Source organism: Rana temporaria, chromosome 7 (assembly GCF_905171775.1).
Source record: "Rana temporaria chromosome 7, aRanTem1.1, whole genome shotgun sequence".
In the NCBI taxonomy this organism is placed as follows: Eukaryota; Metazoa; Chordata; class Amphibia; order Anura; family Ranidae; genus Rana; species Rana temporaria.
Window position 1 is genome coordinate 54,541,768 of NC_053495.1, and position 17,126 is coordinate 54,558,893.

The 17,126-nt window shown below is 42.5% G+C and overlaps 1 protein-coding gene across 1 annotated transcript in view; it reads right to left on the reverse strand.

The window, feature by feature from the left end:
• Positions 1 to 17,126, reverse strand: part of STAB1 (stabilin 1) — a 357,595-nt gene that overhangs the window by 239,968 nt on the left and 100,501 nt on the right. Inside the window, exons 16-19 of the mRNA XM_040361004.1 lie at positions 12,261 to 12,314; positions 7,686 to 7,766; positions 6,174 to 6,332; positions 4,559 to 4,615 (exon numbers count right to left, since the gene is read on the reverse strand). Of these exons, the coding sequence (XP_040216938.1) occupies positions 4,559 to 4,615; positions 6,174 to 6,332; positions 7,686 to 7,766; positions 12,261 to 12,314 (351 nt within the window). The remainder of the gene's footprint in view (positions 1 to 4,558; positions 4,616 to 6,173; positions 6,333 to 7,685; positions 7,767 to 12,260; positions 12,315 to 17,126) is intronic.

Here is a 17,126-nt window from a genome sequence, read left to right on the forward strand (position 1 = left end):
AAACAATCTCTATAATCATTGGTGTTCAACTGGTGACTCTTGAAAGCTTTATGTGCATTTTCTCTTTATCACGGAGAAGCTAAAAATGCATTTTATTGGTGTGTCCTTCTATAAGAGAACCTGTCATGAGCGGTCTGCCATTGCTGACCTACTTGCTGACCTACTTCCTATAAATGTTAGTTGCCTGGCTCTTAGGCCTCGTACACATGACCGGACTGTCCGCTGAAAACCGTTTTCAGCGGACATGTCCGGTCGGAGATTTCTGTCTGATGGTTGTACAAACCATCAGACAGAAATGAGAGACAATCCGCGTGGACAGACAGCGCGGTGACGTGTCTGCGCCGTCACCGCGCGCAACGCTGAAAGGTCAATGCTTCTACGCATGCGTCAAAGTCATTCGACGCATGCGAGGGATGGTGGCAGGTCAGACATGTACGGTGAGTCTGTACAGACGACCGAACATGTCCGACGGACAGGATTCCAGCGGGCATGTTTCTTAGCATGCTAAGAAACATTTGTCCGCTCAAAAACGGTCGGGCGGACAAATGTACGCTGGAAACCTGTCCGCTCGGCTGTACAGACGACCGAAGATGTCTGCTGAAACTGGTCCGCGGACCAGTTTCAGCAGACATGTTCGGTCGTGTGTACGGGGCCTTAGACTGACCCAGCAGCTTCAGAATTTTCTATATCATTAAACTGGAATAAGCTTGCAGCATAGAAAAATTGTACAAAGCTCGTAAGTTGTCATTTGCATACCAGCTCAGTGTCAGTGATTCAAAGTTTTGAAGCAAGAGAGTCAGCCCCAAGCTCTGTACCCAATTCCAATATCACTTGAGATGATTGAATAACAAGGTAATGGTTGTCCCCAAGGCCCACATATATATTTACTTAGGCACTAAATAATTGATCCCCTGTTACACCCCCCCCCACCTTTTTTTTTTCCTTTTCAAGTATTCTTATTATACTGTGTTTGATATGTTTAACTGCAAAACTTATAAACACCTTTCAAAAAAACAAAAAAACAATGTAATGGTTCTCTGCAGGAGGATAGCAACATTTCTGATTGTTGGAAGCTCATACTATTTCATACGGAGATGTAACAACTTTGTTCCTTTTTATGCAGAAAAGCATTTTATTGTGACAATAGAACCCATCATCAGATCAGAAACCAGATACTAAAGTAAAGCAATGCATCGGAGGGTGGGCATACATCGTTCTGCTTGTCATTCTGGATGAACTGATACCTGTCTATGGCCAGTTTAAAAGCTTAGAAGGCATAGAAGGGTAGAATAGTCAAGACTTTAATAGCTAGATTCAGAAAGAGTTAGGTCGGCGTATCAGTAAATACGCCAAACTAACTCTGAATCTGCGCCGACCTACGTTTAAGTGTATTCTCAAACAGGGATACACTTAAACCTATCTAAGATACGACAGCTTGCGCCGTCCTATCTTAGGGTGCAATATTTTGGCTGGCCGCTAGGTGGCGCTTCCATTGCGGTCGGCGTAGAATATGTAAATCACTAGATACGCCTATTCACGAACGTACGCCCGGCCGACGCAGTACAGATACGCCGTTTACGTAACGCATTAGCAGGCCTAAAGTTATTCCATCAAATAGATGGAATAGTAATGTTAAAGTATGGCCGCCGTTCCCGCGTCGAAATTCGAAAATTTTACGTCGTTTGCGTAAGTCGTCCGTGAATAGGGATTTACGTCGTTTACGTCCACGTCGAAATCAATAGGCCCGTGTGGCCAACTTAGCCGCAATGCACACTGGGAAATGTAGGCGCACGGCGCATGCGCAGTTAAAAATAAACGTCAATCACGTCGGGTCAAGCCTCATTATCATAAAACACGCCCCCTCAGACAAATTTGAATTAGGCGCCCTTACGTCCGCCCGCTTTAGGCTACGCCGCCGTAACTTAGCAGGCAAGTACATTGTAAATCATGTACTTGCCTCGCTAACTTGCGGCGCCGTAGCTTAAATGCCATAAGCTACGCCGCCTTAAAGTTGCGGCCATCTCTGTGGATCTAGCTATAAAGCACTGGACTGTTCATATTGCTGGGCAACTCAGCCGGCATATTTGGCACTTGGTGATAGCTGGTTTTAGTCTCCTAAAGTATGTTCTGACATTACAACAACATACAATAATAAAAAAACACTCTTACTAAATCAAATACAAAAACAGTTAAAACAGTTTGTGGTATTCATAACAGCAAAAAGACAAAGCAAGCAACAATACCTTATAAATTGTAAGTCCTAGATTCAACAAATTTAGTAATAAAAAATACAGCTCAATAGTAACTAGTAAATAAATGAAACATGAGGGGTTATGAAGTAACAGCTTTAATAGTACCATAACCCACCTTAGCTGGAACTATCCAAGTCACATAAAAGGGATTTTTACCCGCCCCTGTGACCTTGGTATCAGATGACCGCATATTTATTTTAAGGCTAACACCAGAAAAAAGTTGTGTAAGATGTGCCATCTGGTTCCTTATGGAAAGAACCACAATTCTCTAATATATTTCTATCTGCTTTGTAATTTTTACACAAGAAAAACAAGATGTTAGCGAATTGATTAAAGTTCATTACATGTTTGGAAATGTCAAAAACATATAATAGTGAAAGAAAAAATATAGTTTGTTTGGCTGCTTTATCACCCTTGTGTAGCATCATATGTGGCTGTTATCTGATATTAAGACACCGTTAAAAGTAACGCTGTCAAGGGTTGAGAGAAAGTTGTACAGCAATAGCTTGTGAAAGAAAAAGCTTACACGTCTCAGTCTGGTGGCTGATGTGCTAACATTTTGCATTCTATTGCAGCTCCTGAAGCCAATACTATCGTATACATCTGGTGGGTCCAATAGGATGTCCTGTTACCTGGCCACTGTGCATATGCCCACTGACACCTGGCCACTGTGGGGCTCAATAGTGACATGGGGGCAGCAAAAGGAACCAGAGCAGCCAGCGGGAACATCCTATTCCCTACACCTGAAAATGTTGGATAGTATAGAGCTCTGCAAAAAAGCAAAATATAAAAAACTTGAGTATGTGAGAATAAGGTTGCTACTTTCGCAGACTTGCTGCTCCACATTACTCACCCCCTTACAGGGTCTATTTCCATCGTTTTTTAAAACAGATTAACATGATATAAGTAATCATCCCTTATCCTCTGTCCAGGCTATACACACTAAAGTGATTATACGGTCTGAAAAAGTAGCAAAATCGCTTTTAAACAAGCCCTCATTCACCTCAGTAGCTATAGACATTGTGGATAAATGTATCTATAAATTTCAAAATGGAGATGGATAACTAAAAACATAACTCTGATTCCGTTTAGAGTATTTGTTTTAATGTTTGAGAATAAATTACTAGAGAATTTGGAAATGTTGTGTTTTAAAGCTCCTATAAGAGTATGTAAATATTTTATAGTCTATAGCATGGGTCTTCAAACTACGGCCCTCCAGTTGTTCAGGAATTACAATTCCCATCATGTCTAGTCATGTCTGTGAATGTCAGTGTGTTACAATGACTCATGGGATTTGTAGTTCAACAACAGCTGGAGAGCCGTAGTTTGAGGATCCCTGGTTTATAGTCTGTGCACTTTAGGCCCCCTTCACACTGCTGCACCTTGATCTTACCACAATTTTGCGGCCATGTTTTTGCCAAGATTTTAGGGAATGTCTGTGTGAACTTGGTCTATGGACCTCAACTCGCATCAAAAGTCAGACCAAACAGTACAGGGACTACTTTGAAGTCGCACAGATATGAATGGTTATCATTGAGAATCATGGGGTATGACTTGTCATGTGACTCTGATGTCCAAGGTTGTAGGAAAAGTCACACAAGTTTGAAAGGGGCCTTAATGTTTTATCATTCCTGTTCCTTTGCAATTATATGTAAACATGGGAGTGGCGATATTTTCTCACTACAAAGCCACCTGGTTTGCAGTGCTACCCACTGGTGGGCTTTACTGGCCCTTCTTAGAATTTCAAAGTCTATGGGGTTTATTTACTAAAGGAAAATTGATTGCACTTTGTAAATGTGGTTGCACTCTGCAAGTGCAGTTGCTCCAGAGCTTAATAAATGAGAGGAAGCATTACTTTGCAGAGAATACCTATTCATATGCAAGGCGAAATAATTTTTTGCTTGCACCGGATTTGATGATGGAATGTGCATTAATACACATTTAAAGAGTTTGTTCACCTTTATTACTTTTGCCTAAAACCTCCCTTTGCACTGCAGTCTCATCAAAACATTAATATGTAATATGCTGGTCCCAGTTTTGTAAAATAATGCTTATTTTGTTAGATGTTTATTACAAAGCGCCCCACCCTCCTCCTTCTGCTAATGGCAGGACATACCAAGCACTGGATGTGCAGCCCTGGAAACTTGAGACCCAGAACTGGGCTTCGTTCCCTACCCACGCATTAGCAGTCTGCTAATTTTCACTCTCAAAGAATGCTAAGCTGGAGGGTTTTTTTTTGGTCAAAAGTAAAGGTGAGCTAACCCTTTAAGAAAGTAAACATAAATAATAATAATTTTTTCAGTTACCAAGTCTCTGGTACCCTCTGGACATGAAGCAATGGAATCGCAGCTAGAGCAGGAGCCCTGGAAACAAACAACATATTATTCTGCAGATTTTCAACTTATTATACATCAAACTATATATGAACCTAAAAATAAAGCACTTGTGTGATTTATATTTAACATGCATTCCTAACAAGAGCAAAACCTCCATTAGATTTAGCACCAACTGTGTACAGTAAGGGACTGCACAATGGGTACAAACTAAATCCAGTAGATTGTTTCAGTTTGTCCTCATATTACTTAGTAGAGTTGGGGCGAACAAGTTCGAGACAAGCAAAAGTTCAGCACGAACATCGCATGTTCGGCAAACATCCAAATTTACGGGGCACTCAGCAGGATGTTCGGTCGATGACATCATAAGGGGGACGGTGCCACCAGGTGATGTCAGCGGGTGGTCCCCCCCTTATTTAAGAACGCTCAAACAGTGGAGCAGGCATTCGGTGGTTAGCCTTCATCGCTGGCTGAGTGTTTTTTTTTCTGGGTCCGTCGGTGCGACGGCGTCATGAGTGACGATGGATCTACATCGGGGGACATTGTTATTTAAATGTTTTAAATAAAGGAATTGTCAAAAATATATTTTGGTGAATAAGTAAGGGTACATTGTACCCCATACTTATTCACATAGGGAGGGAATCGGAATCTTGGGGGTCCCTTGTTAAAGGGGTCTTTCACATTCCGATAAGCCCCCTACCTGCAGACCCCCATAACCACAGCCCAGGGTTGTCAGGAAGAGGTAGGAATAGTGTAATTCAGCGCCAAAATAAAATATTAAAATAAACTGATTAAAAAAGCTGCTCCTCATAAGCAATTGTGATTGCAATGGATGAATGTATAGATAGAGGGCGCTAGACTACAAGTGATAGACCAAAAATATCCCCTATAATCGTGAATGGAAATAGTGATTACTAATCAATCATATGAATTAACTTATATTAATAATATTAATTATTTCATTATTACTATTATAAGTTAATTCATATGATTGATTAATAATCACTATTTCCATTCACGATTATAGGGGATATTTTTTGTCAGGAAGAGGCCCTTGGCCCCAAAGCGCCCCCCAATGTTAAGGGCATGTGGCCGGGTATGGTTTGGGGGGGGGGGGGGTGCTTACTCATCACCTCCCTTCCTGACCTGCTGGACTGCTTGGATAAGGGTCTGGTATAGATTTTTTGGAGTGGGGTTCCCTTTAAAATCCACACCAGACCCAAAGGCCAATGCCTGAAAGTGTTGACTGAAGTGTTCTGGCGGAGAGGCCGCCCGCTGTCAGAACACAACAGCTCAGCGGGGGAGATCGCTGTACTAACGCCAGAACTGTTAGTACAGAGGTCAGGTTTGTTTCATGCAACACGCTGGGTAATGTTTACCAGGCTTTAGGAACTGGCACTTTTTTTTTTAGATGTGTTTTAATAAGGGGCTATGGCCTTGTTCACCATCTCAAGACCTAGCACATAACCCCTGGCATGTACTGTAAAGCAAATCAGTATTCAGTAGGAAAGGTTAATCTATTATCACTACACTATAAATTGTCTTTTTGGATAAACCTGCGTAATGACAATTTGAATGACCCAATTACCTGCATTACTTCTTCCAGCGTCTCATTGCATTTAGCTGGCAGAATTGGCAAAAAGTCAGAGGGTAATAAAATGCCATCAAGAACATGGATGACACCATTAGAAGCAATTATGTCGCTATGGCTGAGAGGGATTCCTGGGTCTCCAAATAGAATTCTCCCCTATGAAAAAGATAAGTTTACATTAATGATATACCTGAGACACAGCAAAGGGTCAAGTGTCAGCTACATGAAACAATCACATTCTCCTGACAATCACATCCTCCTCACATGACAAATATATATTCTCTGTATAAAATTAAATAGGCATGAATTATTTTAAGGCTACATGTACACTAGCAGCTCCTGATCTTGAGTTTAGGATCTTTTGGTGTTTTTGTTGGGCAAAGATCCTAAACTCAGCTCCATAAATGCCTATCTGTTCATGTATACATAGGCTTTCAGCAGAGTTTAGGAGGTGCTGCGGTTAGGGGAGCTTCAACCTCCCTCTCCTGAACTCAGAAGAATCACATTCAGGATAGGAACATTTTGACCGCCAGCCGTGACGAAAACACAAACCACGGCAAACTAATGTTGCAATTTTGCCGCATTTTCCATTTTGCTGTGGTCGCAGTAAATGTAGGCAGTGTATACATGAAGCCTAATTCGGTTTCTTATATTATATTTGTCTCCTAGAAATGTCCTGTTCAGTCTTAAAGGGGTTGTAAAGGTAAAAAAAAATCCCCTAAATAGCTTCCTTTACCTTAGTGCAGTCCTCCTTCACTTACCTCATCCTTCCATTTTGCTTTTAAATGTCCTTATTTCTTCTGAGAAATCCTCACTTCCTGTTCTTCTGTCTGTAACTCCACACAGTAATGCGAGGCTTTGTCCCTGGTGTGGAGAAAGCCTCTTGAGGGGGGAAGGGGCAAGCAGGAGTGTCAGGACACCCACTAACACACAGCTCCTTTCTCTATCTGCAAAGTAGAGAGTGTCCAGACCCTCCTGCTCGCCCCCTCTCCCCTCAAGAGGTTTTTTCCACACCAGGTGTCGCATTACTGTGTGTAGTTACAGACAGAAGAACAGGAAGTGAGGATTTCTCAGAAGAAATAAAGACATTTAAAAGCAAAATCGAAGGATAAGGTAAGCGAAGGAGGACTGCACTATGGTAAAGGAAGCTATTTAGGGATTTTTTTTTTTTACCTTTACAACCCCTTTAAATGAGATGCTTTAAAAATATGTCCCAAATACAGCATTCATTATGCATGTTTGAATTATGCAATGTTGGTGCTTTTATAAAATCTCAGTGAAAAAGAGACATAAAAATTTCACAACCAATGATGTTAGTCTCCGATATATGTTTGAAAATACATTTTTGTACAAAGTACATTAAGTTCACAGAACTAAGTACAATCACAGTTTCCAGAATCTATATTGAAACCGTAGAACATCAATGTTTCAAATTCCAAGAAAGTAGAAAACTATAGTGTACTGCGGACAAAAAAAGGATGTAGTAAAATAAGACACTAGTTTACTTACCTCCCGAGTCACATTTATCTTTATAATCTCATTTGAGGTAGTCATAATATTTGGCATTATAATCAATCTATCCAACGTGACCTAAAAAAGCAAATCAGAATTGTGCAATGAACAATTTACCTTTCCTTCACAGTCAAAGTTAAAGTATTTTTCTTATCCACATTAAGCCTAAATGTAAACACTGAACCAAATTGACCCGATAATTTTATTAATAGGTTACAGCAAGCATAGTATATTTTCACAGTGGACGATAATTAGTAAGATCCATCCCCCACGCTAATCTTGGGAGGAGTAAATAAATCATTTGTCAGGAGTGCTCCAGTCTCCATATAAAAGAGGCTGAAGTAAGGATTATACCGAGAACATTTTTTATGGTCCTAAACCCTTTTAGGGATCCCAGACTGCTAACACCACTAGGAGAAGCTACAGGCTGTTCCATTTTAAATGAGACTTTCACAGCATCGATAAGAGCATATTGCCTTTTTAGCCTTGGAACCATTTCAGCTAACTAATGGCCCATACACACGATCCGAAAATCGGACTGAAAATACAGCTTTTGAGGCGATCGTACGATAATCAGATCGTTAGTACAGAGCTTTCAAGAACCAATACCCAACACTTCATCCGATATTATCCAATCGGACAAACATTAACATTTTTCTTCTATGATACCAGATCGTACGATTTTCGTTTAACCAGTACAGTTGTCATCCGAAAATACAGAACACATGACATCACTTCCGATTTTCTATTCTGCCATACAATAATTTTTGCAAGTTTAGTAACCTCTCCATTTTTGATGTGACTAGCATGCAAAAAAAAAACCCAGATCTGTCATCAGATTTTCAGATTGTGTGTACGGGCCATAAAGCTCCTCAGGAACAAACTCATGCAAATAAGGGCTTGTGAAATCTTTCTTCAGACAGTACATATTGCTCCAGATGGCATAGAGGCTGCTACAGCCTATCTTTTAGATAAAGATTCTGGATGTAAATGCACAAAACTGCACGTATGACCTCTACATTCAGAGTAAGCAATCATATTCACAATATGGCCCATAAAATCTAGCATAGGGAATAGAGCGTGTCCATCCAATACTCGAGCTAATGATGCAGCATATAGTTCTCAGCATGTTATCCATTTATGCAGGTATCAAACAAATAGGGGAGTAATGATAGTATTGTTACCAAACAGTGTATTAGCTTCCACTGTTCAGATTATGTATTCTTTAGGAGTCATCAGAGGCTGGATCATACCAGAGGCTGTGCCATGAATCTGGACTTGGCTAACTAACTCATTACCCAAAGGTTCGGAAAGTGCCACTTGGGCTAGAGTGATGCATTCTAGGCAATCATCTGTCCAGTGGGGTCTAGGTATAGCCTCCAAGGTGTTGCAGAGGATTAGCCAACCTGGATAGCTGCTTGGAGAGCTCAACTCAGCAGCATGTAGATGTATTGATTGAAGAAAAAATGCTGAAGTATGCTGGAAGTGGGTAAGGCTAAACCTGGCTAGCCAATGGCTTTTTGTTTGCCAATATCAAATCTTCCTCTAAAAGACTGCATTTAACCCAATTGTAACAGAAATCTGTGCCTGTGAACAATAACTAAAGATAAATCCCTTTCATATGTTAGTTTATGTCTGTACAGTTTTATCCAAGATTCAGTGGGCTTTCCATTTCCATTTGGCTGGATTCACGCTACTGCATTGCAGTATTGCTTGTGTTACCACAATGCACAATAACAGACAGAACATTGGCGCATTTTATATTGCTGTTCATTTTAAGTGGTATCCCAATGCACTAAGGCAATGCGCTCGCAGGCTCTGTTCACATTAGTGCAACTTGTCATGCGACTTTGGATAAGTTTCATCCCGTTGATTTCAATGGCACCCATTCCAATCTCTGCACCTCAACATCGCAGCTATCCTTATAAAAGTTCCTGCATTTTTTGTATGCAACTTTGCTGTGAATTGCGTGCCAGAGAGTGTAAAGTCACATGAAAGTCGTGATTTTGGAGTCTCACTAGTGTGAACAAAGCTGCAATGTATTACTGTATGCTACAGTGTGATGCTTTTGAACAAAAGGTCAGGTTTGATTTTGGCTGTGTGTGTGTGCAGGTCAAAGGTCAAAAGTATTGAACTGCCTAAATGCAGAAAATTTAAAAAAAGAAGTCACAGCCTAAGCAGGAAATCATATACCCTGCCAGCATGCCGTAGAGAGGGCTTTTCTACTGGCTACATTCTAAAGAAAACAAACTGCAAAAAATGGTAATATTCCATCTATCACAAAATAAAACAAACATACTGTATATACACATTTAACTCCATTCCATTCACACACAGAGCGTGGCTCGGCCCTGTGCCTGCTCTCCTCTGTGGCTCACTGGCTCTGATTGCCAGTAGTGGGAGCCAATGGCTAGGAGGAGGGAGAGACCCAGGAGAGGCAAGGCTCCCATGCTCATCGCTGGATCGAGATGAGGCGCAGGCAAGTTTTAGGAGGGGCTGGGGGCGCTGCTGTACACAGATGTTTTTTTACCTTGATTAAAAAAATGTATGAAGGTAAACAAAAAAAAAAAAAGTTTGTCTTTACAACCAATTTAATGTAAAAGAGGGAGCAACTGCGCTAAGTAGGTAAATTTAAATGATAAGCAGCAATTATTATGTCAAACAAAACACAAAAAATACAGAAAAAATGGAAGATAACTGCGCTAAACCAGAAACGTACACGAAAATGTACAGATCTTGTGATATATGGAAATACAATGGACAGATGCCCAAGTGTGTATCAAAAGTACAGGCCACAAAAACGGTGGCCTATTAGTAATTATGTGACTAAATACTATACGATTGGGTTCCAGGTCCCTGGATGCCCAAATCTAAAAGTGAAAAATAAACAAATATAAACAAATAAATGACTGTAACTTGTGTCACGGCTATCAATCTATCACCAATTTTGCAGTAAGTGATATTGCACAATACACGGATATTGTGACATAAATGATTAATTTTGTGAAAAGTCCAGGAAAAAAAGGAAGTCCATAATAGGCTGTGAAAAACACCCGTGCGGATGGTTAACCATGCGATTATCCGTGAAATAGATTATCCAAAAGTGAATCCACCACCAGTGATCGTAAGCCGCTTACCAGATTGAAAGGTCCCTAAGGACCAAGCCCAGCATGTAGCTCCTCAAAAAAGCGATGTTGGTATCCAGATGCAGGCAGACTCCACAATGATATTCACATAAGCCAAAAGAAGAAAGGAAATGCTTCCATAGCATAAAACCACATGGGACTTTATTAAAATATATGTAGCAGATATTACACTCACATTTCAGAAGATTCAGTAAAACATTTCTGCCATGCAGCTCCGGCCGGACGCTGACAGGCAACAGGACTGCTCGTAGCGAGTAAACAGTTGAGAGGGGATGACACAGGAATGCCGCTCGCTCCACCCGACGCGTTTCGTGAAAGAATCACTTCGTCTTGGGGTACCCCAAGACGAAGTGATTCTTTCACGAAACGCGTCGGGTGGAGCGAGCGGCATTCCTGTGTCATCCCCTCTCAACTGTTTACTCGCTACGAGCAGTCCTGTTGCCTGTCAGCGTCCGGCCGGAGCTGCATGGCAGAAATGTTTTAGGAATGCCGCTCGCTCCACCCGACGCGTTTCGTGAAAGAATCACTTCGTCTTGGGGTACCCCAAGACGAAGTGATTCTTTCACGAAACGCGTCGGGTGGAGCGAGCGGCATTCCTGTGTCATCCCCTCTCAACTGTTTACTCGCTACGAGCAGTCCTGTTGCCTGTCAGCGTCCGGCCAGAGCTGCATGGCAGAAATGTTTTACTGAATCTTCTGAAATGTGAGTGTAATATCTGCTACATATATTTTAATAAGGTCCCATGTGGTTTTATGCTATGGAAGCATTTCCTTTCTTCTTTTGGCTTATGTGAATATAATTGTGGAGTCTGCCTGCATCTGGATACCAACATCGCTTTTTTGAGGAGCTACATGCTGGGCTTGGTCCTTAGGGACCTTTCAATCTGGTAAGCGGCTTACGATCACTGGTGGTGGATTCACTTTTGGATAATCTATTTCACGGATAATCGCATGGTTAACCATCCGCACGGGTGTTTTTCACAGCCTATTATGGACTTCCTTTTTTTCCTGGACTTTTCACAAAATTAATCATTTATGTCACAATATCCGTGTATTGTGCAATATCACTTACTGCAAAATTGGTGATAGATTGATAGCCGTGACACAAGTTACAGTCATTTATTTGTTTATATTTGTTTATTTTTCACTTTTAGATTTGGGCATCCAGGGACCTGGAACCCAATCGTATAGTATTTAGTCACATAATTACTAATAGGCCACCGTTTTTGTGGCCTGTACTTTTGATACACACTTGGGCATCTGTCCATTGTATTTCCATATATCACAAGATCTGTACATTTTCGTGTACGTTTCTGGTTTAACCAATTTAATGTAATATGCATGTCTGTATAAACGCTTTTTTTAAAAAAATCTTTTATAACATATACGTCCATAAAAATAATGATATACTAACATAATATACTTACAGAGGCTACAGAAGAGATGTGATACTTAACCAATTCCAACAGTTTGTGTTTAGCCTGAAATAGCAACAATATGTTTTACAAGTACAAATACATTAGAAATGAACACATTTTTAACATCCATTTTATCTGTGATCTATGAACTAGTGACATTAATTGTCCAGTTTATCCTAAATTATATTTTAGATATATGTGGAGTCTAGTTGGCGTTGATCCCTGGCCTCTTATAGGTTATGGATATTCCGACAGTGGCACCTCCCTGCCTTAATTCTCTCTCCACCTGAAAGATTTAAGCATTTGTAGGTAGATTCAGAGAGATTGCCCTAACTTTAGGGCGGCCTAGCCTAGCCTGTTTAGGCTACACCGCCGTAAATTAACTAGGCTAGTAGTGATTTTCAATCTACTTACCTGCTAATCTACGGCGGCGTAGCCTCAAACGAGCAGGCGTAAGGGCGCCTAATTCAAATTGGTTGGAGGGGGGCGTGTTGTATGGAAATGAGGCTTGACCTCAAGTATTTTGACGTTTATGGCTACTGCGCATGCGCCGGGGGCCTACATTTCCCAGTGCGCATTGCGGCTAAGGACGCTGTACGGGCCTATTGATTTCGACGTGTACGTAAACGACGTAACTCCCGATTCGCGGACGACTTGCGCAAACGACGTAAAAAATTCGAACCTCGCGGCGGGAACGGCGGCCATACTTTAACATTGTTATTCCACTTCATAGGTGGAATAACTTTAGGCCGCCTAAGGCCTTACGGAAACGACGTTAATCGACTGCGGCGGGCTCGCGTAGTCCGGGAATCGGCGTAAAAGCTAATTTGCATAATCTACGCCGGCCGCAATGGAAGCGCCACCTAGCGGCCAAAAAATTGCAAGCTAAGATAGAACGGCGCAAGCCATCCTATCTTAGCTTTGTTTAAGCGTATCTCTGTTTTTTCCTTTCCTAGTTTCATCTCCTTCATTCTCCATAAGGAAATGTTAAAAATAAAACTGAATAAATGAGTGGAAAGTCGCCATAATGACCACAACATGGGTGTAAACCCAGGAATAGAAGTACAGATGTCTTCATGAAATCCCCCAAAAATTAAATAAATTATCAGGTAATTTAACTCTGCATCATCTACTAAAAATTAAAATCATCTTTACCATTTAAAGTCGTCACTCTCATGGTATATTTTATAAGGGTATAACTAGGGTTGTCCCGATACCACTTTTTTGAGACCGAGTACAAGTACCGATACTTTTTTTCAAGTACTCACCGATACCGAATACCGATACTTTTTTTTTATGACATGTGAAAGTGGCAGTATTTTTTTTTTTTTTTTACATTGATTTTTTATTTTTTTAGGGGGATTGTCAGTGTGTGTGTTTTTTTTTTTTTTTTTTTACATTTTTTTTTAAAAAATATTTATTGCAATTGTTTTATTTTTTAATCAGCCCTGTTGGGGGTCTTTGGAGAGATAAGGGGATTTTTAATACAGCTTACCTGTAAAATCCTTTTCTTGGAGTACATCACGGGACACAGAGCGGCATATTCATTACTATGTGGGTTATATGGAGCACCTTCAGGTGATGGACACTGGCAATCTCAAACAGGAAGTCCCCTCCCTATATAACCCCCTCCCATAGGAGGAGTCCCTCAGTTTTGTAGCAAGCAGTATGCCACCCAAAATGTTCCCCATAAGAGGGGTGGGAGCTCTGTGTCCCGTGATGTACTCCAAGAAAAGGATTTTACAGGTAAGCTGTATTAAAAATCCCCTTTTCTTTTCCGTACATCACGGGACACAGAGCGGCATATTCATTACTATGTGGGATGTCCGAAAGCAATGCTTCCAATGAGGGGAGGGAGACATCTCAGCCAGGAGATTTAATTCAGAAAGTATTCTTTAAATCATAATAAATCCAAATTAAATCCAACAAAAAATAATTATTCTGATTAATTTAATTAATTCATTAATTAATCAAGGGTGCCCCGAGTCTAGAGGATCTCAAATCGCAGCCTGCAGCACTGCCTGTCCAAAGGCTGCATCGGCCCTTCGTCTCACGTCCAATTGGTAAAATTTTGTGAACGTGTGGACTGACGACCAGGTTGCCGCCTTGCAAACCTGAGCCATAGAGATCTGGTGGTGTGCTGCCCAGGAGGCGCTCATGGCCCTAGTAGAATGGGCCTTAACTGACAAAGGAGGGGGCAATCCCTTCAAGCCATAGGCCTGACCGATTACTTGCTTAATCCATCTAGAGATGGTTGCTTTAGCTGCTGCCTGACCTTTCTTAGGCCCTTCCGGCAGAATGAACAATGTATCTGTTTCTCGAACCTCTTCTGTAGCTTTGAGATAGGCCTTCATGGCTCTGACAACATCCAAGGTGTGCAGTAACCCTTCCTTTCTAGAAGAGGGTCTTGGAAAAAAGGATGGTAGGACCAAATCCTGGTTCAAGTGAAAACTGGACACCACCTTGGGCAGAAAAGACGGATGTGGACGGAGAACCACCCTATCTTTATGTAGAATGAGGTAAGGTTCTCTACAAGACAAGGCTGCCAGCTCTGAAACTCTTCTAGCGGAAGCCATAGCGACCAAAAATACCAACTTCCGAGTCAGTAAAACTAATGGAACCTCTGCCAGAGGCTCAAATGGCTGCTTTTGCAGTGCTGACAACACAAGGTTCAAATCCCACGGACAAACCGGAGACTTGATGGGGGGATTAATGCGTAAGACCCCCTGTAAAAAGGTTTTAACCAAAGAGTGCGCGGCTAACGGCCTCTGAAACCATACAGATAAGGCAGAAATCTGTCCTTTAATAGTACTTAAGGCCAAACCCTTATCTACTCCTATCTGGAGGAAACGCAATACCCTGTCAATGGTGTATTTGCGTGGAAGCCATCTCTGGGACTCACACCAGCTTACGTAGGCCCTCCAGACCCTGTAATAAATTACTCTGGAGACTGGTTTTCTAGCCTTAATCAGAGTAGAAATAACTTGGCTAGATAGGCCCCTACCCCTGAGGATCAGGGATTCAGCCGCCAGGCCGTCAAATTTAGATGACGTAAGGCAGGGTGGAGTATCGGGCCTTGAGAGAGTAGGTCTGGCCGAAGTGGAAGGGTCCATGGTTCGCCCACTGACATTCTCACGATCAGTGAGTACCACGACCTCCGGGGCCATGCGGGGGCTATCAGAATGACTGGTTTGTACTCCACCCTGATCCTGCGCAGCAGGCGGGGCAGCATCTGTAATGGGGGGAAGGCGTACAGCAGATTGAACGGATGCCAAGGGCAAACCAACGCATCGGTTCCACAGGCCAGAGGGTCCCTTGATCGGGACATGAACTTGCTCAGTTTCCTGTTGAACCTTGATGCCATGATGTCCACATCCGGAGATCCCCACTTCTGGCAGATCTCCTGAAAGACTTGGGGATGGAGGGACCACTCCCCTGAAACTAGCTGCTGGCGACTTAAGAAGTCCGTCTGTAAATTGTCCACCCCCGGGATAAAGATTGCCGAGATGCATGGTACATGCGACTCTGCCCACAGGAAAATTAAGCTCACTTCCCTTTGGGCGGCTCGACTCTTCGTGCCCCCTTGGTGATTTATATATGCCACTGCCGTGGCATTGTCGGACTGCACTCTCACTGGAAACCCTAGAAGTTTGGACGTCCAGGCCTTTAAGGCTAAACGGGCCGCCCTGATCTCCAGGACATTGATTGGCAGCCCTCTTTCCGACTCCGTCCAAACTCCCTGCTGGACTTGCCCATCCAGGACTGCTCCCCAGCCCTTCAGGCTGGCATCTGTGGTTACCAGTTTCCAGATGATGGGACTGAATGACTTCCCCTTTAGGAGGTTCTGAGGCTTTAGCCACCAGTAGAGGCTTTGCCGGACCCTTGATGGAAGGATCAATGGAAGATCCAGGCGTTGCGGATCTTTGTTCCATGCAGACAGGATGGTAGCCTGCAGGATTCGAGTGTGTGCCTGAGCGTATGGTACTGCCTCGAAGGTGGCCACCATTTTTCCCAGTAATTTCATGCACAATCGTATAGTTGGCTGCCTTTTGCTTAACACCAACTGGATCAATTCTTTGATCCCTTTGAACTTCTCTAAAGGAAGAAACACTCTTTGCTGCTCCGTGTCTAGCAGCATGCCGAGGTATTCCAATCGTTTTGTGGGCTGTAAAGCCGACTTTTCTTGGTTTAAAACCCAACCGAATACCTCGAGGTACTGAACTGAAAGGGGCTACCGCTCGACACAGGCCCGGAGCAGAGTGATCTATGATCAGGAGGTCGTCCAAATAGGCCAGGATCAAGATTCCCTGGGTCCTTAGATTGGCCAAGATGGGGGCCAGGACCTTCGTAAACACACGGGGGGCAGTAGCCAACCCGAAAGGAAGAGCCACAAATTGATAGTGGCGCCCTGCGATAGCAAAGCGTAGGAATTTTTGATGACCCTGAAAAATTGGAACATGAAGATACGCGTCTCTTATGTCTATTGAGGCCAAGAAATCGTTTCGCTGCAAGGCTGCGGCGGCAGACCGTATGGATTTCATCCGAAAGGACCGAATCCTCAGGTAAGAGTTTAGAATCTTTAGATCCAGGATGGGCCTTACATCGCCGCTGGGCTTTGGCACGATGAACAGATTGGAGTAAAAGCCTAGCTTGTGCTCCTGAACTGGTACCTCTACGATTACCCCTTGGTTTAGAAGACGATCCAAGGCTGTTAGCAAGGCAGCCCTCTTTTCCGGATCGCTTGGAATTCTTGATTCCTGAAAATGCGGAGGGGGAAACTCCCGAAATTCTATTTTGTAACCAGTCGCCACCAGGGAAAGAACCCATTTGTCGGGGATCTTGGCTTCCCAAACTTTTGCAAAGAATCGAAGCCTG